This window comes from Camelus ferus, chromosome 4 (genome assembly GCF_009834535.1).
Source record: "Camelus ferus isolate YT-003-E chromosome 4, BCGSAC_Cfer_1.0, whole genome shotgun sequence".
In the NCBI taxonomy this organism is placed as follows: Eukaryota; Metazoa; Chordata; class Mammalia; order Artiodactyla; family Camelidae; genus Camelus; species Camelus ferus.
In genome coordinates, this window is record NC_045699.1 from 70011086 (window position 1) to 70037723 (window position 26638).

General features: G+C 52.7%; 1 protein-coding gene across 8 annotated transcripts in view; it reads left to right on the forward strand.

The window, feature by feature from the left end:
• Nucleotides 1-26638, forward strand: part of HMCN2 (hemicentin 2) — a 150360-nt gene that overhangs the window by 33514 nt on the left and 90208 nt on the right. For 7 of the 8 annotated variants that reach the window (XM_032478661.1, XM_032478662.1, XM_032478659.1 and 4 more), the window contains exons 11-22: nucleotides 1480-1752; nucleotides 2725-2866; nucleotides 3357-3484; nucleotides 4117-4230; nucleotides 6194-6343; nucleotides 13390-13578; nucleotides 13992-14087; nucleotides 14368-14495; nucleotides 16850-16994; nucleotides 20470-20582; nucleotides 20709-20868; nucleotides 21905-22070. In XM_032478661.1, coding sequence (XP_032334552.1) covers nucleotides 1480-1752; nucleotides 2725-2866; nucleotides 3357-3484; nucleotides 4117-4230; nucleotides 6194-6343; nucleotides 13390-13578; nucleotides 13992-14087; nucleotides 14368-14495; nucleotides 16850-16994; nucleotides 20470-20582; nucleotides 20709-20868; nucleotides 21905-22070 — 1804 coding nt within the window. The remainder of the gene's footprint in view (nucleotides 1-1479; nucleotides 1753-2724; nucleotides 2867-3356; nucleotides 3485-4116; nucleotides 4231-6193; nucleotides 6344-13389; nucleotides 13579-13991; nucleotides 14088-14367; nucleotides 14496-16849; nucleotides 16995-20469; nucleotides 20583-20708; nucleotides 20869-21904; nucleotides 22071-26638) is intronic. The other variant, XM_032478656.1, reaches the window with a different exon arrangement.

Below are 26638 nucleotides of genomic sequence, written 5' to 3' on the forward strand. Positions count from 1 at the left end.
GCCCGCCCTACCCTCTTCCTGAGTTCTCCCTCTAGGATTTCCTCGTGGGGTTTCTCCATCCATGAGCGAGCGTGCCAGCCAGCTGCTGGGGACCGTCCATCATCCGGAGTCTGACGCCCACACTGCACCTGCCTGCTGGCTCCCCTTTTGGCCTGTCTCACCCACGAACGGCCTGTGGGCCTCAGTTGCAGGAAGACTGAGAACCCCTACTTGGGCCATGCCCACAGCCCCCAGCCTCAGTCCCACCCCTGACTTCTTGGTCTGGCCTCTGGGGCCTGGTCAGCCCCCAGACCCTTCTAGGAGCCATCATCCATCTCGTAGTCTGGATCCCTTAATTCCTCCAGGCCCTGCCACGTGGCACCATTGGGCTCAGGAAGGTTGGAAACGCCACAGACCCTCTTGAAATGAAATTGGCTTTATTTTTAAAATAATGAGCCTAAACTCTCTTGAAGAGAAGAACAGGGGCCCAAAGAATGTGGAGAGATCACAACTCTGTATTCCTAATTGCACACAAAATCACGCGTGCTCCTTATAGGGAGTCGGGAAAATATAAACTAGCAAAAAGGGATGGAAATAACCCATGACCCCTCCAATGTGGAGAGGACCTTGGGAGCATTCTGATTCATTTCCTTTCGGACCTTTAGCTATGTGTGCATTTTAACAAAAATGGTATAATTTGTCATCTATCACTACAGCATGCCAGCAAATATTTTACTGTTTGTAAGTGGTGAGCAGAGAAGAGTAAAACAGAATAAGAGAACTTGCACATACGTTTATCAGACCGAACGGGTGCTAATCTTTTGCCATATTTGCTTTTTCACTTTATAGTTAAACTTATAAAAACTACATGGTAGGCGACCTGACATTTCAGTATGTATCTCTCTTTTTTTAAAATTGATTTTCCTATGTAATAAAGATTCTATGATCGTACCTAATGAAATGAACAGTAGGTAATACCTTAATGCTATTTAATTTGGCCAGAGTCAAATTTCCCCATTAGCATGCTTGGACATCGTGGTCGCTGGCACGTGGACCCGGCTTTTTTCCTGCAGGTTCTCAGCCCACGTCCCTGGTTAGATGGCCTCTGATCTGTCACTTCTTATGACCTCTTCCTCTTGAGAGAGCAGGTTTCTTAGTTCTTTCCTCCTGTGGACAGTGGTCTTTTTCTGTTCCACATCTGGCTGCTGTGTACAGAGAGTAGCTCTGTATTTGTCTCAGACTTTATTCTGGGTGGAATTATTAGCTCAAAGGGTGTGAAGAGTGGTGTGGGTCTTGCTAAATATTGCAGTTGGCCGGTGTGGGGAGCAGGCACGCACGCGCAGCCCTCGGCCGCCCCAGCGTGGTGAGCAGGTGCCGGTTAACTGCTCTGCTGGCCGCCGTGTCCTGAGGGATGCAGCCGGGCTTTTGGAGCCAGGGCCTGCAGGATGTCCCCCTCCCCGTGTCAGCCCCTCAGTGCCTCCTGTGCTCCTGTTCCTGCAGACCCCCCACCGCAGGTGGTTCCTGTCCCCAATGTGACCGTGTCTCCAGGAGAGACCGCCATCCTGTCCTGCCGGGTCCTGGGCGAGGCCCCGTACAACCTGACATGGGTCCGGGACTGGCGACTCCTGTCAGCCTCGACGGGCAGAGTCACACAGCTGGCCAACCTGTCCTTGGAGGTCAGCGGCACCATTCCCAGTGATGCCGGGCGGTACCAGTGCATGGCCAGCAACTCCAACGGGGTCACGAGGGCGTCTGTCTGGCTCCTGGTGCGAGGTGAGGTTGTTGTCCTCCCAATTCAACACTGCCTGGTGTTTTCCCCTTAAGTCTATCAAGCCATCCATCTGCCCAGCTATCATCTCTGGCAGGCAACATCAGCCCTTTCAGTGTTTTCTGAACCTCTAGAGAAAGGATTCTGTAGCCTTGCAGCGTAACTGTAGTGGTTTGCACAGTTGGAAAGTTCACCCTCATATCTAACCTAAGTATCTACTGCTGTAGGCCAAGCCAATTTCATTGGCTGTCCTTTTCCTGTGCTATTGAGCACGTCCATTGTCCACCCCTCCCAACATGTAGGACAGAGATGGAACACTGGAAATTTCTGAAAGCCCAGAGATCAGATGTGCTTGGCAGGGGCTGGGCAGCACTGACCAGATGAAGGTGGAGGAGGCAGTGCGAGGAGTGCACGGCTGGAAGTGTTAGTGCCTGGATGTAGTCTCAGGTCTGCCCAGGATTTAGACAGATCCTCCTCTTTTGGGTGCTATTTCCCCAAGTGTAAGAGTGAGCGTGTTGGAAAAAGATAGGTGAGTTGGCCCGAGAGGCCTGTTTGAGCCTGACAAGTCTGCTGTACTGTGAGCTTTCTGAGGGCCAGGATAGAACCTAAGTTTGCAGCCCATATGTGGGCAGGCCTTGGGGTACACTCAGGGCCCCAGCCCTGGCATCTCGACAGCTCTCTAAGCCTCTTCAAGGTGCCCAGCCCAGGGCAGAAATCCAGGGAGCTCAAGGCCCTCTCTGGGGGCTGTTGGGAAGTCAGGTCCCTATGGGGTCTGAGGATGTGACTGAGCAGCTGTCTGGTCAACCCCAGGTCCCAAGGAAGCTGCTCCCAGGGATGCAGACCCCTCAGAGCCTTTGCTTCCTGTGTCTCCGCCATCTGTGGCTGCAGGGAGGGGCAGGGGGCCCAGGGCTGGGTGCCTGGTTCAGCACAGCTCCTCTGACAGGCTCTTCCCCACTTGTCCTCTCTTTAAACCACAGAGGCCCCCCAGGTCAGCATCCACACCAGGTCCCAGCACTTCTCCCAGGGTATGGAGGTGAGGGTCCGCTGCTCAGCCTCTGGATACCCGGCACCCCACATCTCCTGGAGTCGTGAGGGTCGTATCCTGCAAGGGGACAGCAGGTGAGAGGCCCAGGGCTTGGAGCTCTGGGGCTGGGAACAGGTGGTCAAGGACTCCCAGGGACCCCTCTGAGCCTCGGTCTTCTTAACTGAGAATGGAGGGGTAGCACATGCCCTGCCTTCTTCCTGGGATGACTTGAGACTCTGGAAGGGGATCACTTTGGAAACATAACGATGCCTCAGGGTGAGCCCCGGCGTCAGGAGCTACAGCTCCAGAATCCCACAGACCTGTGCTTGAATCCTGCCTCTGCCAGTCAGGCTGTGTGATCCTGGACAAGTCACCTTACCTCTCTGAGCCCCACGAATGAAAAAGGGCCGCATAAGTAAAGTGCTGACCACACAGCCCGGCCCAGAGCAAGCAGCCAGTGTAGAGCGGTGTCACTAGTGATCTTGTTAATTAATTTGTTAATTAACATAAATGACTGGAGCAACCGCACATGACCCGATCTAACCGGCCCCTTGCTGTTGAACTTGTTTCATGGCACGACTCCAGAGTCCGTGTGGATGCCCACGGAACCCTGATCATTCAGGGAGTGGCCCCAGAGGATGCTGGGAATTACAGCTGCCAGGCTGCTAATGAGGTTGGCACAGACGAGGAGACAGTCACCCTCTACCATACAGGTACTTGGGCCAAGGGCATCTGCAGGAGAGGCGTATCCAGCGTCCCCACTCTGGTCCACAATACTTGTCGAGCATCTGCTGTGTGGGAGGCACTGGGGATACGGCAGTGAACACATGGTCCCTGTCCAGTTGGAGGGTAGTGTGATGGAGTGATGGGCAGGTGGGGTGAGGGGGAAATGGCTGTTACTCACAGGGCCAGCCTCCACGAGGAGGTGACCCTCGACACAGGAAGGCATGGGAACAGCATTCCAGGCAGAGGAACCAGGTGGAGCGAAGGCTGCCAGGTGGGAATGAGTGTGGGTGCCAAGAGGCTGCAAGGAGGCTGGCTGGGTGGGGGTGGGGGGGAGGGGCATTTTAGAATTTTGTAGAATTTCAGCTTTTATCCCAAGTTCAGTGAGGGACAGCAGGGTGGGGGTTGGGCCCAGGAGTAACTGGTGTTTTTAAAAAACCAGCCGAAGTTACATCTCTCTGGGGTGACTGCCCCGGGTTCGGGAAGTAGGAGTGTGGGGTGGGGAGGAGGCAGGTGCTCACCATCCTGTCCCCACTGCCCCTCCCCCAGCTGGGGAAAGCTGCATTCTCGCTCTAGGGGGTCTGTAGGTTGGTCCCTACTTCTCCATCTGCTGCCCACACAGACCCGCCATCCATCTCAGCCGTAAATGCTGTGGTGCTTGCTGCCGTCGGGGAGGAGGCTGTGCTGGCGTGTGAGGCATCTGGGGTGCCCCCGCCCCGGGTCATCTGGTATCGAGGTACGTTAGGTGGGAGAAGGGCCCGCAGAACGGTCCCTCCGGGGCCCCAGAGGATGGGGGCAGGATGGTCTCGGGGATGGGGGCACTCCGAATGGGATGTCTGGGGAGAGGGAGCCATTTCCAGCAACCCCCACTCAGCCCCAGCCCAGCCCAGTGTCCACAGAGCTGATGCAGGCTGGCTCTGTAGTCAGGAGCAGGATTTAGAATAGACCCAGATTTGAATTCCGGCTCCCCTGGTTGACCTTGGGCAAGTGACTTGACTTCTCTGAGTCTGCTTCCTTAGCCAAAAAATGGGGGAAATCAAAGATGGTTGTGTCCGTATGTGGATTAAATGAATCCATATGTGTCAATTGTTTAGAACAGGCCTGGCGTACGGGCTGGGCTCGCCGTGTTTAGTGACGGTGATGGTGTGGTGATGGTGTGATTATCTGAGAGACGGGAATAGTGATAATAGGGCTGGTGTGAGGCTTTTCTGAGTTAACGGGTGTAGAGGGTCTTCTCTGAGCCGGGGTTTGATTCACGGGCGCTGCTCCTGGGCCCACACCAGTGGGCGTGGGTCCTGGGGCTGCAGCCGCACACTTTCTAGAAGCAGAACGCTGGGCTCCGTCTCCACCACAGCCCCCTCCCATGTGCAGGCACTGGTCCCCAGCTGGTGGTGGCAGAGGCCTCAGGACTCTTTGCTCAGTGCTCCTGTCACTCTGTGCTGTGGCTGAGAGCTCCACCAGCTCGGCTGGGGAGCCCCTTTTTGAAAGGGGATTTCTCAATGCAATGTTATTCAGCCTTAAGAAAGAATGAAATTCAAGTTGCACCACAACGTGAATAGAGTTACCACTGAACCGAGCACTTCAAAGTGGTTAGGGTAATGCATTGTATGTGGTTTTTACCATCATTTTTTTTTAATTTGAGAAGTTCTGTTACAACGTGGATGAACCTTGAAAACATACTAAGTGAAATTAGCCAGATGCAGAGAGACAAGGATTGTATGATTCCACTTACAGGTGTGGACTCTTACACAGGAGGTACCTAGAATATGCACGTTTATGGAGACAGAAAGGAGAATTATGGTTGCCAGGGGCTGAGGGAGCGGAAAATGGGGACTTAGTATTTAACAAGCCGAGTTTCAGTTTGAGAAAATGAAAAAATTTTGTGGATGAACGGTGGTGATGGTTGCACAACAATGTGAAGGTACTTAATGCCACTGAATTGGACACTCAGAATGCTTAAAAGGAAAAAATTTTGTGTTTATGTATGTTTTACCACAATTTAAAAAATAAAAAATTAAATTGTAAAAAGGGGTCAGAATCAGGGTGGTCCCTCAGGCTTCAGGAGCTTGGGGGTGGGGTAGGGGGACAGGGCAAGGACAGAGGGACAGTAGGCAGGGGAAGTGAGGGAAAGGCCTTCAGAGAGGCAGCCATAGGGGGGTGGTCATCTCAGTGACTCTGAGCCTCTCCCAGAGCCGATCCGAGCCTCTTCTTGCACCTGGGCAGAGGGCATGGGGACCCAGTAGGGAAGCCCAGGCAAGGAGTTCTTGGGCGATAATCCTGTCACATGCTGGGGGACAAGCTGAGACTCACTTCTGGTCAACAGCAGGGCTCGGGGAACTGGACCCAGGGGTGCTGACTTAAAAACTTTTTTTAAATTGTGATAAAATATACGTAACATTTGCCGTCTTAACAACTTTTAGGTATTCAGTTCAGTAGCATTAAGAATATTTGCAGTGTCACACAGTCACCACCACCACCACCCGTCTCTAGAACTCTTTTCGTTAAGCAAAACTGAAAATCTGTACCTATTAAACAATAGGGGTCCTGACTTTTATAGGGAGCCTTTCCCTCACACTCACCCCTCCAAGGTTCCAGCCTTGGGAAGTTGCTGGAGCCCAGGGTCAGGAAGGCAGCCTGACTCCTTGGCCTTCCACGGCAACCATGGGTACCTGCCTGATGCTTTCTCTTCTTTGGTCCAGGGGGTCTTGAAATGATTCTGGCCCCTGAGGCCTCCAGCTCTGGGAAGCTGCGGATCCCGGCAGCTCAGGAGAGGGATGCTGGCATCTATGCCTGCCGAGCTGTCAATGAGTTGGGCGACACCTCGGCGGAAATCCGGCTGGAAGTTGGACGTGAGTGTACACCTTGTCCCCACCTGCCCCCGCTCCCTACCACCTGCCCTACCTCTGAGCAGGGAAGAGAGAATGTAGCCATGTAGCCTGCCAGTGGGGAATCTGCATCATATAGATCCAGAGCATGTGGGGCAGGGGTTTCAGAGGGAGATGGTGTATGCGTTCCCTCTTGCTGTGTAACAAATTGCCCCCCAAACTTTGTGGCTTAAAGCAATAAGCATTTATTATCTCACAGTTCTGGAGGGTCAGGATTCTGGGAGTGGCTTAGCTGGGTGCTTCTGGCCTCAGGGCCTCTCCTGGGATGGCAGTTAATACACTGGCCAGGGCATCGATCATCTGAAGGCTTGATTGAAGCTGGAAGATCCACTCTAAGTTCATTCATGTGGCTGTTGGCAGCAGGCCTCCATTCCTTACCCATATAGGCTTCTCCAGAAGGTTTCTCGTGACATGGATTTTCCCAGAGAGAGTGAGTCAAGAGAGACAGAGATGGAGATGGAGAGGATCTGTGATGGAAGCAGTAGTCTTTATAACCAGTGACGATCTTGGAAGCGACATACTGTCACTCCTACTGTATTCTGTTGGTCACACAGACCAGCCCTGGTACATGATGGGTGGGAGGGACCACTCAAGTGTGTGAGTACCAGGAGGCAGGAGTCACTGGAGCCATTTGGAGGCTGCCTACCACAGAGACAGTTTGGTTCAACTTGGGCATTGTCATCCCCAAGACCTGAGTTCCAGTCTTGTCTCCATCACCTACCATGTATGTGCTTTGGTCAAGTCATTGACCCTCTGTTTCCCCATCTGTAAAATGGAGCTGACCACACTACTTCTTTTGTTGGGTTGCTGTGAGGGTTCAGTGAAATCAGGCATTAAATGCTTAGCACACGGTTTGGCCCATCATGAGTGCTTAACAGATGGAGAAGCGATTATCCCCTTTTTACAGACGAGGAGGAGGCTGGATTCTTCTGTGGCTGGTACATGGCCTTGTCTGTGATTGTCATGATGTCTAAGCTCCAGGCCTGGATCCCGGGCACTGGGAGCTGCTCGGAAGTTGTGGGCACGGCTCCTTGGCATGCTGAGCCGGAGCAGATTGGGCTCTGAGGGTTGGCTGTGGCCACAATGGGAGAGACAGGTGTTGGAAGTTCTGGGCAAGTGCAGAGAATGGAGAATGTACTTAACTGGGCTGGGTGGGATGGCCAAGGGGCTCCCCACGGAGGCTCAGTCAGGAGGGTCTGGCCCTGGGGGATATGGTGCCATCTCAGAGTTGGGATCCTCTCTAGCTTGGGGTACCCTTAGCCTTCATTCATCTCCATCATTTATTCCTCTGACACGTGGTCACCAAGTGGCCAGGCCCTGTGTCCAGTCCTGGGTTCAATCCCTGGTAACTCCATTAAAAAATTTAAAAAAGGAAAGAAAAGAAAAGAGATGGTAAATAGACAATTAGAATATTCAGTGTGTAGAGCATTTAGAAGTAGCATTCTCGGGGCCTGTGGGTGGCTTCTTTGTTTCTGGCAACACTGGAGGCCAGGAAGGCTTCTTGGAGGAGGCAATATTTAAGCTGAGCTTAGAAGCAGTCAGGTGACGAGCCGGGGAACAGTGTTCCAGGCAAAGGGAACAGCATGTGCAGACCTCAAGCAAGGTAGCAAGTGGGACGTAGAGACGGTGGGGAGAGGGGAGGCCAAGGCGGCTGCCCTGCTGTGGGTCACTCCCAGCCTCGGGTTAGGGAGCCTGGTGGAGTTTGGGCTTTGTTCTGCGGGGGCAGTGAGAGGTTTTAAGGAGGAGAGTCGTGTGCTCAGACTTTCCGTTTCTAGAGTTTACTGTGTGGCTGGGCTCTTGGATAGGGTGGGGTGGGTGTGGAAAGTCATAGGCTTAGAGCCTGATAATAAAAATAGAAGTAAGACTTCTATGAAATCTGCCACGTGCCAGGGCCAGCTCTAAGCACATTTCATGTACCAACATGAAATCCTCCTCACAGCCCTCTGAGATGGGCTCTATCATCATCTCCTCTATAGATGGGGCAAACAAGGCCCAGAGAGGTTAAGTGCCTTGGCCAAGGTCACACAGCTGGTGAGCAGCAGAGCTGAGATCTGAACCCAGGGTCCGGGCCTTTGGTCCCTGGACTTGATCCTGATGCTCCCAGCAGGTGAGCTTGGACGCTGCTTCCCCACTCTGAGCCTCGGGCTCCTCACCTGCAAGTGTTCCTGGATGTTGTGTGAGTGAGAGACTGCAAAGACCTGGGACACGGCGGGCTGCCAAATGCCACTGTGGTTGTGATTAGTCAGAAGGTCCTGGGTCAGCAGAGAGGGGGCTCCAGGGAGGGCTGCTCTTGGCATTGGTACAAGAGTCATCCTTTGCTGAATGTCTCGTTTCTTTTTAGCAAAGCCTTATTTCTTTGGGGCCCAGGCTGACACGCCTGTCTTGTCCTGTCCCTTCACCTGCCAAGCCATTGGTCTTGTGGCCCTTTCCTCCTGTCAGGAGGAGGAGGTGGCTGGCATCCCAGAAGTAGGCTTCTGGGGTCACTGGGCCATTGGTGGCCTCTGACCTTCAGGTCAGGGACGGGGTGGATCGTGGCCCAACAGCTGTGTGTCTGGGGCGAGCTGGCCTGGCATCAGGGGTGGGAAATTGAATTTCCTGCCCATCTGCTTGACAGCTGTGGTGCAGCCTTCCTGGCCAGGTTGGCAGAACCTTCCAGAGCTGGGAACGGGTGGACACTGTGCCCACTTCCTGCTGTTCAGCTGGGAACCCGCTTCCTGGTGGCATTTGGGGTACAGAAAGGAGGGCAGCCTCCTTCTGTACTGCCAGCCAGGGCCTGTATTTGGGGGCCGCCCTGCAAGGTGCTTTGGCATTCCCTCTGGACCTGGCATTTGGCAGAGAAGAGTCCTGGATCGACGTCTGGGTCCTGCTGCTTGTTCGGCCAAGCTATTTACCTTTGTGAACCTCAATTTTCTCATCTGTGAAATGGGGATGATTATAGTAGAGGCTTGCTCATAAAGTCCTTGAGAGATTTAATGAGATAATGTGCTTCACTCCAGGGTTGAATGGAATGGATACTCCATAGACCGGCCATGGGCTGGGCAGGGCTGACAAGGACCTGGTGAGGCCGGGTGATTTGTCACGTGGCTGGTGACTGGGCTATGGGGCGGTCCCCCCTCCCCGAGTTCAATGCCCTTTCTATTTTACTTTAAAACTTCCCTGAGCTCAGTTCCCTTTGCCCTGCTGGAGTTCTCGCCAAGTGGGTGTTCACGCAACCCTGTTTCTCTCCTCTGATTCTAATCTCTGCTTCCTGTTCCCAACCCTGAGGCCCCCGCTTGCTGGGTGGATGCACAGGGGGGCAGGGGTGTGCTTCTGTGGGAGCGAAGACCCTTTGGCCAGCCTGGGGCAGTGGGAGAGAAACAGAGCCTGGCTCCGTGGCAGGTTTGGCCAGTATCCGGGCGGCTTCTCCATCAGGCCTCAGCAGCCAGGCCCAGAGACCGTGACACTTTTAGGGCCCCTGGACAGTGTTCTGATTTGAATTTCTTTTGACATCAGAAGAGGAAAGTGAAGAATAGTAAATAGATAAAAATGAATGTAGCCTGGATTGGGTTTGTCTTTATAAACAGTCATAAAATATAATTTAGAATTTTTTTTTTTAGGGAGAAAGAGGCCTGTGAAAGTCATGCTCCAGCCCTGGCCAGTGGGGCTGTGGCTCCAGCCCCAACCGCAGGATCTTTCTATGGGGGAAGGAGTCTCCCCAGGAGGGGGTGCCGAGGCCATCCACCAGCCTTGTCTCATTCACAGACACCCTGGGGTTCTCTCTAAGTGCAGGGCAGGGCCTGAGGCCGGCCTCTCCCATGGTCCACCCTGCCCATCTGTCCAGTCTTTGGGCCTGAGACCAACTTCCTTCCTTCTGGCCAAACTAAGTCAACGCTGATGGCAGTGCTCCTTCCCAAGCAGGCTCAGGACTCTGAGTCACAGGAACGGGGGGCTGGCAGAGGAGATGGGGGGCTGCAGGGTCTCCAGACAATAGTAAAGAGCCCTGGAGCTTTAAAGCATTGGAACCAGGGTGAAAATAGTTACCTCTTTCTGGATGGGGAAGCCGAGGCACAGAGCGGTAAAGGGGTTCACCCTGGGTCCCCAGTGGGGCAGGGGCAGCGTGGGGGCCCTGCCCGGGCTTCAGGCCTTCAGGCTGGTGTCCCTCGCCCTGGACGCCAAGTCAGAGGAAGGGAAGTAGTCACTTCTGTCAAGGTGTCGCCATCCTAGAATCTGTGGGTGTCTTTCCCTCTAGACAATCCCTGGGAGTTGCGGGGAGTGGTCCCATCTGCTGGGTGCTGTTAACTGCAGTCTCAGCTCCTCTGAAGAGGGGGGAGCAGGGGTGGGGGTTGTGGGGACAGGCAGAGGCAGCCCTCAAGGTGGCCAGACCCTCCTGTCCTGGCCCGTCCTGGGCTGCTGGCTGGCATACTTCAGGGGGCCTATTCTCTCTTCCTGTGTGTTCCAGAGTCCCCACACAGAGCTGCTGCCCCACTGGCACATGGCAGCTGTCAGCTGATGAGACCTGGGCCTCCCCAGGGAGCCCAGCGGCTTCTGTGATGTCCACCTGTCTTGGGGCATTCACAGCTCCTGCCCCAGAAACCCGCCCAAGGCCAAGGCAGAAAGGGCCATTCCTGGGGAAATATGATGGTGGTAGAGCCAGCTACCTCACAGTGCCCCCTCCCCTGCAGAGGGTCACCTGAGAGTCTGTGAGGAGGGGGCTAGGAGCCTGAAAGCAGAGGTGGCTGAGCCTCTAGGATGAGGCCCTGGAAGGGGCCTGGGCCGGAAGCCTGGCCCCGCCATGTGCTGCAGGATCAGGTCTGGCCCCACCCCTCCCTTGGGCCTCAGTCTCCCATCTGCACAGTGAGGGGACCAGAGGACCTTCAGCGCTGGTGTACAGGGTTCTGGGGTCCTGCCTTATTTAGGGGGCTCCAATGAGGAACAGGGGGATGGCTGAACGGGAGACTGAGTCACCATTTTCTGGGCAGGATCTGAGACTAGAATGTAGCTGCTTTGAGATTCACCTCTGGAGAGGACAGAAGAGGCACCAAGTTATCCCCGAGTAATAGGGGGAAGGCAGAGGTGCGGTGGCTGAGAACCTGGGCCTTAGCAGCAGCCAGACCTGGGCTCTGATCCCAACTCTGCCATTGACTTTGATCTGCGTTTCAGGCTGGTTCCTTAATCTCGCTGGCCCTCAGTTTCCTCATCTGTAAAATGGGGTTGTGATAATACCCATTTCATGGGTTTATTGAGACCATGAATGAAATCATGTTTCTAAAAGCACCGTCACCATAGCTGTCAGTAGCTGTTCCAGATGCTCCCCTTTGTGCATGTTATTTGCTTATTATTATGAGTCAGCTGTTGCTTCTCAGAGGGAAGCACTGGACTGGGAGGAGAACAGGGAAGGGAGCACGCTCTACGATATCCCACAGTCGGGAGATAAAGCTGGACTGTTTGGCTAAGGACAGAGGGGGTCAAGAAGTAGTGTGAGAGAGACAGTGGGTGGGAGGCCTGCCTGGAGGAGGGAGCTTTGAGCTGAGCCCTGCAGGGGGTTGGGCAGAGCGGGGAAGGTAGGCTCTGGGGGTACCTGGCCTTGGACCTGAGCCTCAGCTCTGCCCTGGAGGCCCGGGAAAGGGGAGGGGGAATAGCAAAGCCATGCCCCCCAGGACCAGGGCTCCGCAGGGCCAGTAACCCCAGCTAAAGTGCCCAAATCAGAGGCTTTCTTGAGTTCTGAGCCGCGGCAGCTTCCAGGCCCCAGTGAGAAAGAAAAGCGGCGTGCGGGTGGTGTCTGAGTTAAGGTCCAAGATTGTCTTCCTCCTTCGCAGTGATTTTCCAAGCTGTGTCTGGATCTCCCTGGAACTTCCCTACTTCTTGAAGCCAGGAGGGAAATTTGATGTCATGATTTGGATGGATAGGGGAGATTTCTGGAAAGAGACTGCAAGAAGAAAGGGGCTGAGGGTTTTCCATGGTGCTGGATGCAGTGGGTTCCAAACAGGTCGAGGGACCTTCCAGGTCATGGGTCTGAGGACAGGGACCTGAGGACAGTGCCCAGAAGCTGCAAGGCACAGGGCCTGGACCTGTCTGGAGTTGGACCTGCTTCTGGCCCGCAGAAGGGTGGAAAGGAGCATGAGTTTCTGTTTTGGGAAGTAACTTATTTCCACTCCCTGATTATAAAAGTAAGACAATGCTTAGAAAAAAGTTTGGAAGAAACACTAAAAACTATTAATCGTGGTTACTCGTGGACCTTGTATGAAGGGCATGGGATTTGGGGCATGTGGAACAAAAATTAAGGAGATAAACCCTGTATGTTATTCGAACTTTCTTTATAACTCAGGTGCGCAGGGCGGCCTGGCTTAGGTCTGTCATCCCGGTGTAAGGATGCTCTTTTCACTCTCAAGTGTCCCACTGTGACCATAAAGTATAAGGTCAAGTTATTTATAGGCCTGTTTTGATTTTGTGTAGAGATTTATATGCTTATTACAAAATGTTCAGCAAGCGAAGAAGGACGTAGAGAAATAAAGATGTTCTAGAATCTCCCCAAGAAGTTGGCTCTTTGGGGTTGTGGAAATGGTTGCCGGAGTCCAGGGCACCAGTGAGAGGAAGCTCCTGTGGCCCAGGAGGACATGGTGGGGGAGCTAAGAGGCGGTGGGGCTTCTGTGACCCAGCGTGACTTGCAGCCCCTCCAAGGTGGGCTTCCCGGGAGGTGTCGCTGCCAGGAGCAGGCATGTTGCTGCCCTGCATGTCTGGGCAAAGCGAGGTCCCCGAGATGCCATGCAGGGTAGGAGGTGCATGGGCAGCTTCATCCTGCCAAAGGCCACTCCCTCTGCCTCACTGTCCCCACGCGCTCTCCAGGGGTGGACCCTGCCAAGTTCAGGTTGGCCCTGGAGCCCTGGAGATGAGTCAGCCCCAGGTTCACGAGGGTGAGGCTGGAAGAGAAGGAACCTTCCAGAAATGGGAGGGGAGGCAGTCCTCGGAACAGTGCTCTGGGGGCTGGGTGGGTCCAGCCTCTGGGGTGTGGCTGACCAGTCATCTGCCTGCAGATGCGCCCCAGCTGAAGGAGCTGCCCCGGGATGTCACCGTGGAACTAGGGAAGAGTGCCCTCCTAGCGTGCCGGGCCACCGGCCGCCCACCCCCGACAGCCACCTGGCGCCGTGGAGATGGCCAGCCAATGGGGCCCAGGCGGGGCAGCAGGACTGGGCAGCCCGATTCAGGAGTGCTGTTTTTTGAAAGTAAGAGATTGGGGCTGAGGGACGGTGGGCAGGGAGACAGAATGGCTTCCAATACCCTCAGCCCCCAAACTAGGTGGCCAGGAGCAGGACCTTGACCAGCAGGTCTGACCTGGGGTCAGGCTGATGGAGGGTCATATTTTGGCTTTGCACCACCTCTTGACCCCTCCAATCACACTACAAGGTGCAGGTTTTGATAAATGATCCCCAGTCTACACATGAGCACACTGAGGCCTTCTCACCCTTCCAAGGCGTCTGTATCCCACATCTGTTTCCTCCCTGCCATCCCAGCTGTCTTACCTCTGCAGGGCCAGGCTGTGCCCAGGGCTCTGTCTGCACCTGGGGAGCTGGAGCCTTTGGAGGCTGGAGCCATGGTCTGCTCTGACAGTCGGGCCTGCCTCTTTCCTGCCCCTCAGGTGTGGTCCCTGAAGACCAGGCCCTGTATGTCTGTGAAGCTCAAAATGTCTTTGGGAAGGTGCAGGCGGAAGCCCGCCTCATCGTGACTGGACATGGTTCGCTGGTGGATCTGGAGAGGAGGGTTTGGTGGGGAGGCCGGGCACCCCCGGGGAGGCCCCCATGATTGCCTGTCCTTTAGGACAGGTGTGTCCACAGCCAGGTTCTCCAAGAGGAGTATCTGGACCCCTACTTTCTGGGCAGTGTGCTCCAAAAACTGTGCCCTTTGACCCTTTAGGATCCCTAATCCTGATGCTCCCACTGGGGAGAGGGGCCTCTGTCCCCTGAATGACCATCCACAGGAATCCAGTGTGTCCGACACTGTCGTCTCTCCCACAGCCCCCCCACAGATCGCCAGCAGTGCGTCCACCGTCCGAGTGCTGGAGAGGCAGCCCGTGTCCCTGCCCTGCATCATCCTGGCTGGGAGGCCCCGCCCAGAGAGGCGCTGGCTCAAGGCCGGCCGGCCGGTGAGTGCTGGGCTCCTGGTGCCCAGGTGGAGGCGCTGTCACCTTCACGCCTTAGCCTGCGCTCTGTGGTTCCCCTGTTTTGTTCTGTCTTGATTTTTATTTATTTATTTTTTATTGAAGTATAGTTGATTTACAATGTGTTAATTTCTGGTGTACAGCATAGTGATTCACTCATAAATATGTCCCTTTTCGGATTGTTTGTCATTCTAGGCCATTACTAGGTACTGAGAATCGTTCCCAGTGCTATACAGTGGGACCTTGTGGTTTATTTTATGTAGCGGTTCCCCTGTTTTGGAATGTCCTCTTCCTTCCTCCCTCTCTTTCCTGCCTCTTTCCAGAACCTTCTCTGGTAATGCACGGATGGCATCCTTCACCCTCCAAAGTCCTTGGCCGGAGGACCTTGTGCTTCATTAGAGCAGCCGTTTAGTGGGGGCACAGACACAACGCACTTGTCACCCCCACTCTGATGGTTCCAGGGCAGAGGTGGGACCTGTGCAGCTTAACATCTGGCCCGGCTGCCTAGCACACTGCTGGGCGCACAGTGGCTGCTTTGTCCCTTCCTGTTGATTTGATTCTCTTTATTTTCCGCTGTTTCCCCTCTCCTGTTCACTCCTTTGCAGCTCCCTTTTCTTCAGTGCTTGTGGCCTGTCCCCGGACATCCCGGGGCCTTTGCCCTGGAGGCTGTGGAGAGGTGCCCCCACCCAGCAGACGGCAGACACCGGACATGCAGGCAGGCAGTGACTGTGTGGCATCTTTCTATTCCCACCGCCCTGGTCCTGGCCCCGTTGTCCCAGCCCTGATGCAGGGCAGACAGGGTCCTGCTTCTGGAGCGTACAGGCTTGGAGGAGACTGATCGTGTCTATGACACCCTCTGCAGTCTGTGTAATGAGATGTGACCCTGAGGAGGACTCTGGCTGGGCGTGTGGGCTGGGGCGGTGAGGCGCCTGCCTTAGTATAATCCGATGGGCCTCATCCATGCCAGAACGGGGAGTGGCCAGGGACGCAGAGCCTGTTTTAGCTCAATGGGGACACTGGGTGGACCCGTGCCTGCCCAGCTGCCAAGTGCAAGGAGCAGAAACCCCCTCAAGCTCGCTCAGCCCGAGAGGGTCTGGTACCAAAACAGCCAGGAGGATCTCCTGGACCCTGAGGGCAAAATGTGCAGCCAGGCTCACAGGACAGGGTCAGGGAGGCCCAAAGCAGGCTCAGGCCTGGTGGAAAGGTTTTTGGGCCCCTCATCAAGGATTGACTGGCTGGACATCTTTACAGAGGTTGCCCCAGGCCCCACCCTGGTCCTGACAGGGACACACTGGGACAGCCATCACGATGCTTCTCTCTCTGGGACCACTTCTGACATGGCCACACCTCTGCTCTGCCCCGCATGGCTCTGTTCACTCCCCACAGACAGATAGGTCGTCCCTTCTCTCTGTGGCCTCCATGTGGAGCTCAAGACCCTACTCAATACAAGCTCTGGCCCCAACTCTGTACTCTCAATGTTGCGGAAAAATGTGTTACAGCTCCATGTTATAGCTCAGTTGTGACAGCAACCTGGATCCAGGCAGGAGACCAAGCAGCACTCTGAGAGCAGGACAACTCAAATTTATTACATCAGCAAGCCCACAGGAGTTAACACTTCAAGCTCTGGACCCCCATCTGTGGGTTTACACAGGCCTTTTATAGGCTGCCAGTTTTACACTTTGCAACATCATATGCAAATAAAGTACAACAGAAGTTGACCAACCAGGAACAAGCTTTGTAGAAATAGACCAATCAGGAGTGAGTGCCATGCAAATGAAGTACTACATAATAAACCAGTCAGAAGTTAGGGAAGTGGGCCAATCAGAAGTGAGAGTAATAACCAATCAGGAGTGAAGGAAGTAACCAATCAGAAGTGACCTCAGGGAACCAATAGAATTTTAGGTGTAAGTTAGCCGCTTTAGAGGCAAAAAGTGAGACAGAGCCTCTGGGCCAGGGAACTGGACCCTGCTGGGATGAGAGCAGCGGCCCTGCCTAGGGGTTCTGCCCGTCTTTTATATGGAGCTTTCCGCCTCACCAGGAGAGGCTCCCTTGCCCTCCTTGGGTCAGGTGTCTTGCCGGCCATGGGAGAGTAGGGTGGGGTATGCCACAGGTCAGGCCCACCTGGCTCTGAGGGTCTGTGGGGGTGGACAAGTCTCAGGGAAGTGGTGGGAGCCAAGTGGTTGTGACATCCACCCCCACCTACCTTCTCTGAACCCCTGGCCTCTCAGTCCAGGCTGCCCTCTACTGGCCTGGCAGGCGGTGCGCTTTCTGGAGGGCTCTCTCTTAGCTGGTTCTGAGTGGGGCCTTTGGTCCAAGCTGGTGCTTCCTCATCTTACCAGCTCCCACCTGGCAGCCGGCATTCCATCCGAGCAGACGGCAGCCTTCACCTTGACCAAGCACTGTTGGAGGACGCAGGGAGGTACAGCTGTGTGATCACCAACACGGCGGGCTCTCAGCATAGGGACGTGGACCTGGTTGTCCAGGGTGAGTCTGGGGTGGTAGGGGCGGGACAGGGGACAGGACGGGATGGGGGAAAGCCCCGGGCGGGAACTTGATCTTGAACACCTTTGTTTTAAAAAATTGCCCAAATAGTACATATTCACTCTAGGATATTTAGAGATTGGACAAGGAAAAAAAAAGTAGCTACGAAGAACCAGAATAATTTTACATTTCAGTGTGTATCTTTTATACTTTCTACACACATGAGCTTGCACAGGTAAACATACAAACACGGTATATATGTATATACATTACATATATTCCTTATGTACATTGTATATAAATTATTCTTACATGATATACTTTATAAAAATTATATATAAATTCTCTATATACACATACACACAGATACTTAAAAACCAACTGGAACCACATAATATTACTGTCTTGCAACCTGAGTGTTTCTTGCAACAATATATTATAACTTTTCTGTTAATAATACTCAAAGCATCCTTTAAGACTGCATTGTCCCCTGTTTGGATGAGCCAGGAGTATATAACCTGTCCCCTTATGTCCAGTTTCTCACCAGCATGAACACCTGGGCTGAAGGTCCTCATGCTCCACCTTTGCCCACATGATCAGTTCTTTCCTTAGGATAAACTATTAATGTGGACTTGAGTTTAGACTCACAGAGATTGCACATTTTTAGGGCTTTTTGTGTATTTTGCCCAGTTACTCTCCCACCCACAGTGTTGGAGGGTCCCTACTTCCCTTCACCCACCCAACCAGGTACCACCGTTCTTTTTAACATAAGACAAGAAGTTTCAACTAAGTTTGGTTATGTTTTGTCGTTTATCTTGGATGTTAATATCGTCTGTTTGTTTGTGTCCTTTGCTTTATTAACCCCCCTAGGGATGAGCAGAAAGAACTCATTGTTCCCCATTTGGTGGATCAAAACCAAGGTTCAAAAGGAGGCTGGGTCGAGAATCCAGCTGTCCTGTCTCCTCATAATTCCAATTAGTAACAGTGATCAAAGGTCGGCCATGTGTCATGTGCCAGACCTCTGAGAGCTTCTGTGTATGTTTCACTTAATTTTCTGTTGCTCCAAGAGGTGCGTTTCAAAGACTGCACATTCTGAAGTTAAGGAAGCTGAGGCACACAGAGGCAGGGTAACTCGCGAAATCACAGGATCAGGGAAGGCTGCCTCTGCAGAGAGCATCACCCACTAACTTCCCACCGAGCAGAGGTGGACGGCCGTCAAGCTCGTCTCCTGGCTCATTTCATTTCTGTCCAGCAAATACTCATTGACTTGCTGGCTTTGGCCACCTGGGAGAATCTGGGAGGGCATTTCCCTCCCTAAAGGATCAGAGTATTACTGTCAGAGCCCTTGGCTTCCGGCTCTCCCTCCCAAATTTTCCATGCCAGTTCCCCCTCCCCCGCTCCTCTCAGAGATCCCAACCCCTCCCCACCTTCTATTTTAATGCCTGCAAATCTGGATGATGCTCAGGATGGATTTGGCACTTGTTTTCAAGTTCATTGTGTCCTGTGAACACTATTTTCTGCCATTTCTCATCTGTCCCTCCCCAGAGAGTGGGCAGGGAATTAAGGTCAATTTAGTTTTTTTGCTAATCAAGGAATATGGGTACCAAAAGATTAAGTGGTTTATCCAAAGTTCCAGAGTTAAGAAATGACACAGCTGGTTCCTAGACACAGGCTGCCCTTTGTCTGGGGCATGAATTTATAACAATGATGGCTGTATTCTCCTGTTAAAAAAATTTTTTTATCACGGTAAAATGCACATAACATAGTACTTACCATTTTAACCATTTCTAAGTGTACCTTTCAGCGGCATAAGTGGCTTTCACATAGTTGTGCCACCAGGTTTGTTTGTCCAACAGTCAAGACGAAACGCTGAGACACTGAGATTTGCAGCAAAGGGAGTTTATTCACGAGGCAGCCAAGCAAGGAGATAGGAGAACGGGTCTCAGATCTGCCTCTTGGAAGGCGAGGGGCTTGGGATATTTACAGGATAAAGAGGCAGGGTGGTCTCAGGCGTGGGGAAAGGAAATTGCAGGTAGGAAAAAGGTGAGGTCACGGGTGTTCTGTGCAGGTGTATCTGCGTTACTTGCTTCTTCATGGGATGCATGTTGAAAAATGGAGGTGCCTAGCGTGATCGGAGGGTGGAGTTTTTGGCCCTCTGATATCTAAAGGTCATTCATCAGACACCTGCCCAGGGCCCAGTTTTAGGGTCGATGGTCCCAACCAGTCTTAGCCAGCTTGAGCTCAAACTAGACCCAGCTGTCTTCAAGTTCTTAGAAAACAACTGGAGTAAACATCTTATTGTTTAGGCTACATGAAGCTTACAGGGCATGCAATTTGCATCAAAACAATTAAGCTAGCTCGTTCAGCAAAGCCAGGCTCAAGCAGAGGGGATTTTAACCAGCTATAAGACAAGCTCAAGAATTTCTGTTAGTTGCCAGTTTCTGTTAACCCCATGGGGCTCAGTTTCAGGATGGGTTTTTTAACTCAGTGGGACACTTTTCCACAACCAGCACCACCATCTGTCTCCAGAACTTTTTCATCTTCCCAAGTTGAAGCTCTATGACTGTTGCAGCAAAGTGTGTTACAGCTCAGTATTATAGCTCAGTTGTGACAGCAACCTGGATCTGGGCAAGAGACCAAGCAGCACTCAGAGGGTTGGAGATCTCAGGTTTATTATGCCAGCAGGGTCAGAGAAGTTAATACTCCAAGCTTTGGACCCCGTCGGTAGGTTTACACAGGCTTTTATAGGCTACCAGACTAGACTTTGCAACATTTTGTAACATCATATGCAAATAAGGTGTAACAAAGGTGACTAATTAGGAACAAGCTTTGTAGAAATGGACCAATCAGGAGTGAGAGAAATGGACCAATCAGGAGTGAGGGAAATGGACCAATCAAGAGTGAGGGAAATTGACCAATCAGGAATTAGCTCAGGGAGCCAATAGAATCTTAGGGATAAGTTCTGCCTTCCTAGAAGTAAGCTGCTTCAGATTTTAAAAAGCAAGATAATGGCGCAGGGCCAGGGAACTGAATGGTGCTGGCAGGAGGGTAGTGGCCCTGCCTGGGGGTTCTGCCATCTTTTTCATGGGGCTTTCCACCTCATGACCAGGGTGCCATCCCTGATTAAGCACTAACTCCCCATTTTCCCCTCCCCCAGCCCCTGGCAACCACCATTCTACTTCTGTCTCTATGAACTTGCTTGTTCTAGGCATCTGATATTAGTGGAATCATACAATGTTTGTCCTTTTGTGTCTGGTTTATGTCACTTAGCATCATATTTTCAAAGTTCATCCATGTTGTAGTATGTTATCAGACATTTATTCCTTTTTAAGGCTGAATAATATTCCATATATACACACCATTTTCTGTTTACCCATCATCCTTTGATGGATGGATATTTGGATTGTTTCCACCTTTTGACTATTGTGAATAATGTTCTTCTGATCTTTGGTTTATGAAATTGGTTTGTTTTAAAAAGTGCCACCTAGAATCCAGCCCACTGCCACCCACCATATCACCAGTGAAGGGGTTCCAGCCTCTCTCCCCTGTGTAGCCTCAGGAGTTCCCACCCCCACCATCACCTGGACCAAGGTAGGCGAAGGCTGTTACCATAAAGGTAATGACAGAGATAGGCCCAGTGCATCATGGGGAGAGAAATGATGCAGACTGCCACAGTGGAGTGTGGATTCTGCTGATGTCACCTGTGATCTACCGCAGGAAACCAATGCCCTGGCCTCCAGGAATCCCCACTACAATGTGAGCAAGGATGGCACCCTGCTCATCACCCGGCCATCTGCCCAGGATGCAGGGGCCTATGTCTGCACGGCCACCAACGCCGTGGGCTTCTCCAGCCAGGAGATGTGGCTTTCTGTCAACAGTGAGTGATGGCCGCTCCTGTCTTGGGAGAGGGACTTGGGAGGCGTGGGGTACAAGGGCATGAACAGTCTGACCTTACCTGCATCTTCTTTGCACCCTGTCAACCCTATCTCTCAATTCTTTCCATCTGAAGGGCATGCAGACCAAAGCTGTCCTCCCTCATGGCACTGATCCCAGCAGTATGAGCATGCTCATGGTACTAAGAGTGGTTCCAACTCAGCCCTCTGTAACCAGATGGAGGGAATTAACAAGCGTTGGAAAGACACAAGGCCCTACACCAGACCCCCTCCCACCTTGGCAGCCCTCTCACCCACCCTTCTCCCTGACACTTTGTGCCCAGATCCTCTGGCTTCCTTTCAATTTCTTAAACGATCCATCCTGCCTCAGGGCTTTTGCACATGCAGTTCCTTCTGTTGGAATGCCATTCCCTCCTCACCTCTTGGCCCCGCTGACTTCTCCCATAAGTCAGATCTCGGCTCTCTTGCCCCTCAGCTGAGTCAAATCACTTTGCTGTGAACTCTCTGGAAAGTCCTCTTTAAAGCCCCCATCACAGCTGTGATTAAGTAATTAGTTGTATATTGAGCTGTTTGGAACCAGTGTTCCCCTGGGACCTCAAGCACAGGGAGATTGGGCATCATCTGGTGATTGATCCCATTTATTCCTGAGAATATTTGAGATGATTGAGGGAGAGAAGGGAGGACAGAACCTGCCAGAATGTCCCTGGGGAAGGGAAACCAGACAGAAAGAAGCTAGAGGAGTGGAGACACTGGGGTGGGAGGACCATTCCAGGGTCATCAAAGCAAGATAAGCTTTCAGAGGGAGGATGGTTGTGGACAGGTAGGGGGAGACTGGGGGAACCATCGGATCTGGGCCCATCCCGAAACTTACACTCCCTCGTTATAACAGAGCCCACCCACCTTCTGTACCTCCCCGGGGGCAGTACAACCTCAGCTGCTTGGGGGAGCCATGCTGGTCCCCTCTGGGCCCCATCCCTGGTTCCCTACTCTGCTCACAGTCCCTGATGCTTCTGCCAACAGCCAGGCCCAGGATCCTTGTGAACGGGTCACATGATGCAGACAAGCCTCTGAGGGTCACAGCCAAGGCTGGTGATGAGGTGACCCTGGACTGCGAGGCCCAGGGCACCCCACCCCCATTGGTCACCTGGACCAAGGACTCCCGCCCTGTGCCTCCCATCACCGACAGGTAACCCCAGTCATGTGGCCTCGGGCCTGGGGATGGGCAGAGCTTGGGGTTTGAGAAAACTGACCTCAAGGTGACGAGTGACCCAGCTGATGTGTGGGATCCTGTGGACACTCTCAGGGGGATGCAAGGGCCACCGAGGGAGCATGGGTGCCCTTCAGAGGGGTGAGGCCCTCGGGAATAACACGCACTGTGCTTCACGTGCCGGCCGCAGGGCGCTGCGTGCAGGACCTCCTTCAATCTGCACAGCAGCCCTTGTTGTCCGAGCGGAACTGAGGCTCAGCGAGGTGGTGTGGACTGAGCTGCTCGCTGTCACTCAGCTAGAAATGAGTAACACCATGGCTGGAACAGTGTCCTGACTCCTCACCTGACCCGCAGCTCAGGTGCCTGGCGGCTGGGCTTTCAGGGGTCCTGGGAGTGGGTGGAGAGGGAGGAGGCTGGCTTGGGTGTCCTTCAAAGCCAGGACGTATCCCGACCCCAGACAGGGCGTGGGGCGGGTTGATTCCAGACAAGGAGGCCTCAAAATTCCTGCGGTCCTTGACCTTTGAAGGGGAAGGGGGAGAGAGGTAGCTCTGGCTGGTGACATCAGTCCTGGCGAGGTCTTTGACAAGTTCCAGACGGAGGAGGTCTCAGAGCAGCCTGCGGTGCAACCCCCACCCCCCGACCCCCACATATGGGACTCTGCCTCTCGGAACATCTGTTTGGTGGGTGAGCGCTCCCAGTCCTTGAAGCTGCGCACCTGAAAGCAAGCCCTTTGGTGCCCCTGCAGCTCCAGGTCGCGGGTCGGGGTGGGGTGGGTGGGGGCCGGGGAGCCTGCATCTCTTCCCAGAAAGCCTGGTCCTAGTTCCTTGGCTAGGCAGCCACCAGCGGGTGCGTGTTTATTTTTGACTTGTTACTGAAATGGGGAACCACAATTCCCATTTGTTCACCCCTCCTTGTTGTGATGAGTTAATAAATCAGCCAGGAACCATAAATTTGTGAGAGCTGCTTTTGCAATCCTACAGTTTTGTTCTGTTCCTCTTTCTTGCCCTCTCCACTTCTTGCTGGCTTATGGCCTTCTCTTGAGATTTACAAGATTCTGGGAGTTTATCTAAAAGGGGAGGGAAATATGCCTGGGGTTGCGGGGGCTGGGGTGAAGGGCTCAGACCCCAGAGTTCATCACATCTGAGTGTGGATCCCAGCTGGTTCTGTGTTAGTCGTGTGGTCTCAGGTGGCCACCGGTTCCTCTTGGCCTGTTTCTCCATCTGTAAAGTGGACACTTTAAATACTGCCCTTGAGATACAGTGATGGATGTGCGATGCTGGAAAATCACTCCCTCTGGTATCATTTTCCTGCTGCTGCTATAAACTAAAGCATCATTTCCAGCTTTTAAAAAATTATCATCATCATGTCTATCTCATTTAAATTCTTACCTACTTCTTCAAATATAAAATCTTTTTTGAGATAGAATTCACATGCTGTACAATCCTATGTTGTTTTTTTTTTTAGTAAATTCAGTTGTACAGCCATCACTACAGTCAATTCTAAAACATTTCCAGCATCCCCCACTCCAAAATAAGAAAAAGAAAAATAAAAGAAAAAAACCCACACTCATTGGCAGCCACTCCCCATTCCTACCCCACCCAGCCCAGCCCCTGGCAACCACTTCTCTGCTTTCTTTGGATTTATCTATTCTGGACATTTCACATAAATGGAATCATACACTCTGTGGCTTTTTGTGCCTGGCTTCTTTCACATACCATCACATTTTTGCAGTTCATGCTTGTTGTAGCAGGTGTCAGAACTTCATTCTTTTTCGTGGCTGAATAATATTCCACCATGTACATAGACCTCCTTTGTCCGTTTATTCACCAGTTGGTGGATGTTGGGGTTATTTCCACTTGTTGGTGATTGTGAATAACCTCATCAGCTTTTTTAAAAAATTTAATATTTTTTAATTTTATTTTTTATTGAAGTGTAGTTGATTTACAATGTTAGTTTCAGATGTACAGCAAAATGATTCAGTTATGCATATACATACATATATTTTCAGATTCTTTTCCATTATAGCTTATTACAAGAAATTGATTATGTTCCTTGTGCTGTACAGTAGGTCCTTGTTGTTTATCTATTTTATATATAGTAGTGTGTGTCTGTTAATCCCAAACTCCTAATTTATCCCTCCCCTCCCCTTCCCCTTTGGTAACTATAGTTTGTTTTCTATGTCCATGAGTCTATTTCTGATTTGTAAATAAATTTGTATCTTTCTTTAGATTCCACATATAAGTGACATCATGTGCTATTTGTCTTTCTCTGTCTGATTTACTTAATATGATTATCTCTAGGTCCATCCATGTTGCTGCAAATAGCATTATTTCATTCTTTTTTATGGCTGAATAATATTCCACTGTATATATAGACCACATCTTTATCCAGTCATCTGTTGCTCATTAACTTTTGATTGTATTTGAACTTCATTTGCAGGCTCTGGGTCCCTGTGGTTCTCTGGGCCTCCCTGTGGCACTCTGACCACTTCCCCACACAGAACAAAGCTCAGTTTTCTCCCAGACACACAGCTCCTCTTAGTCCCACAGCCATTCAGCCAGAAAATACAGGTGTAAAAAACCCATGGAAAACACACATTGAGCGGTGGCGGTGCCAGGGGATGGCCTTGCTGTCTTGTCTGCTCCTCTTCCTCGGCTTCCTCCTCCATCTCTTCCTCTCCCTCTGGACTCAGTGCTCCTTCTGCTGGTTGAGCTGCCCCCTCTTCTGCAGTGGCCCCCTCCGCTGTCCTTGGGGATGGAAGGCCCAAACCTACCCCGTGGTGGCCTGGGGCCTGTTTCTCCTGGTCCTGTGCTGACCTTGGCCTGAGCCTCTGAGGCCTCCTCCATCTCTGTTTGGACAAAGGGTGGCCCTCTTCTCCTGCCGGCCATCCTCGAGGTGGCTGGGGTGAATGACATCATGCCCTGAGCGCTGAGGGGGAAACAGAAGCCATGGGGTGTGGGGACCTGGGATCCTGACCTTCCGACTCCCAGGGCTGGGCCTTAACATGCACACCCATGCACAGACACACGTCGACATGAATACATGTGGACATGCACACAAACACAGTCACAAATGCATGGACATGCACACAGACACACCAGAGATCCAAACAGGACAACACGTAGACACACACATATCAGGTTTCTGGGCCAGGGCCAGTCTGGTCCCTACTCTCTCTGGAGATTCTAGAGAATATTCTGAACTCAGGGAGCCTTGCTCTCCTGAGTCAGAAAGTCCTAATGGAAAGAAAACACAGGAGGAGCTTCTGTCCCCATGAAACTCTCAGCCACCTGCCTGTGTCCACGCCCCTCCCAGTGTGTTCATGCAGGTGCTTCTATACAGTTAAACTTAGGGCATCTTCTATTCCGCCCTCATCATTGATTTTTTTCCTCCATTTACCCATTTTCTAGATTCATCCTGGCCCATGTCATAAATTTTCATTTAAAGGGCGAAAGAACATTCCAGGGCGTTTAGCTCTCACGGTTGCTAAGCTCTTCCTCTGTTTGGGGCAGATGCTCCGTTGCTAGTTTTTGGCGGTAATAAATCGGGCTGTTGGAACATCTTTGCTCAAATGCTTCTCTTTATCTTCTGGGTCGTTTCCTTGGGGATGTAGCCCCAAAAGGGAACGGCTGCGTCCGAGGGTGGGAATGGGCCCTGGGTGCTTCTCACCCTGTGGGACTGTTTGTGGAAGGACCATCCAAGTTGTGAATTCAGAATTGGAGTCAGCAGGATTTACTGAGGATCTCATGGGCTCAGGACTGTGCCAGAGCAGCCTGGGAGAGAGAAGATCCCAGCTCTGGTGTGAATGACATCAGGTGGCAGGAGACCTGGGGTTCCCATCCCAGCCCCCCCACCCCCGACTCCCTGCGCGAGCTTGAGCAAGGCCCTTCCCCTCTCTGGGCCTCAGTCTTCCCATCTGAGAAATGAAAGGGTTGGACAGGCAATGATGGCCAGAGAGTGCCTAGGGGCTCTGGCCCCATGATTCAGCCCAGGGATGCTGGGGCGAGGCGGCGTTTCTAGGCAACAGTGTTTGTTTGTGGTTCTGATGTGTAGCTGGGACAGCTGCGAGTGCTCCTGGCTCCGGCTCTGGCTCCCGGGGGCAGCCAGCCAGGGTCCCACACGGGGCCAAACCATCCAGGGGAGGGGAGGGGACAGTGAGAGGACGGAGCGTCCCCGAGGGTGGTGCGGGGCAGTCAGCACACCCACTCCATCTCCTGGCCCAGTGGAGGGGTGGGGGCTGCAGCTGGGTTCTGGTGATTCCGGAGAAAAGCTGCCCCATCCCCGGGAGCCAGCAGTGTGGCAGGGACCGCCCAGGGCCCCCCATGGGGCCTTTGCCTCGGTGGGTCCTCACAGCGCATGCTGATGCCTGGCTTGGTGGCTCTGAGGTCAGTCTTGCCAGCCCATGGCCAATAGCTCTCTTTCTGGGGAACATTCAAGTGAAATAAATTTCTGGGCTGAACATTGAGGTCACCAAAATGGTGGGGAGCTTGATTGCAGAGTCCCAGTTCTGCCCTGACCACGGGGTGGCCGTGGACGTCAGGATTTCA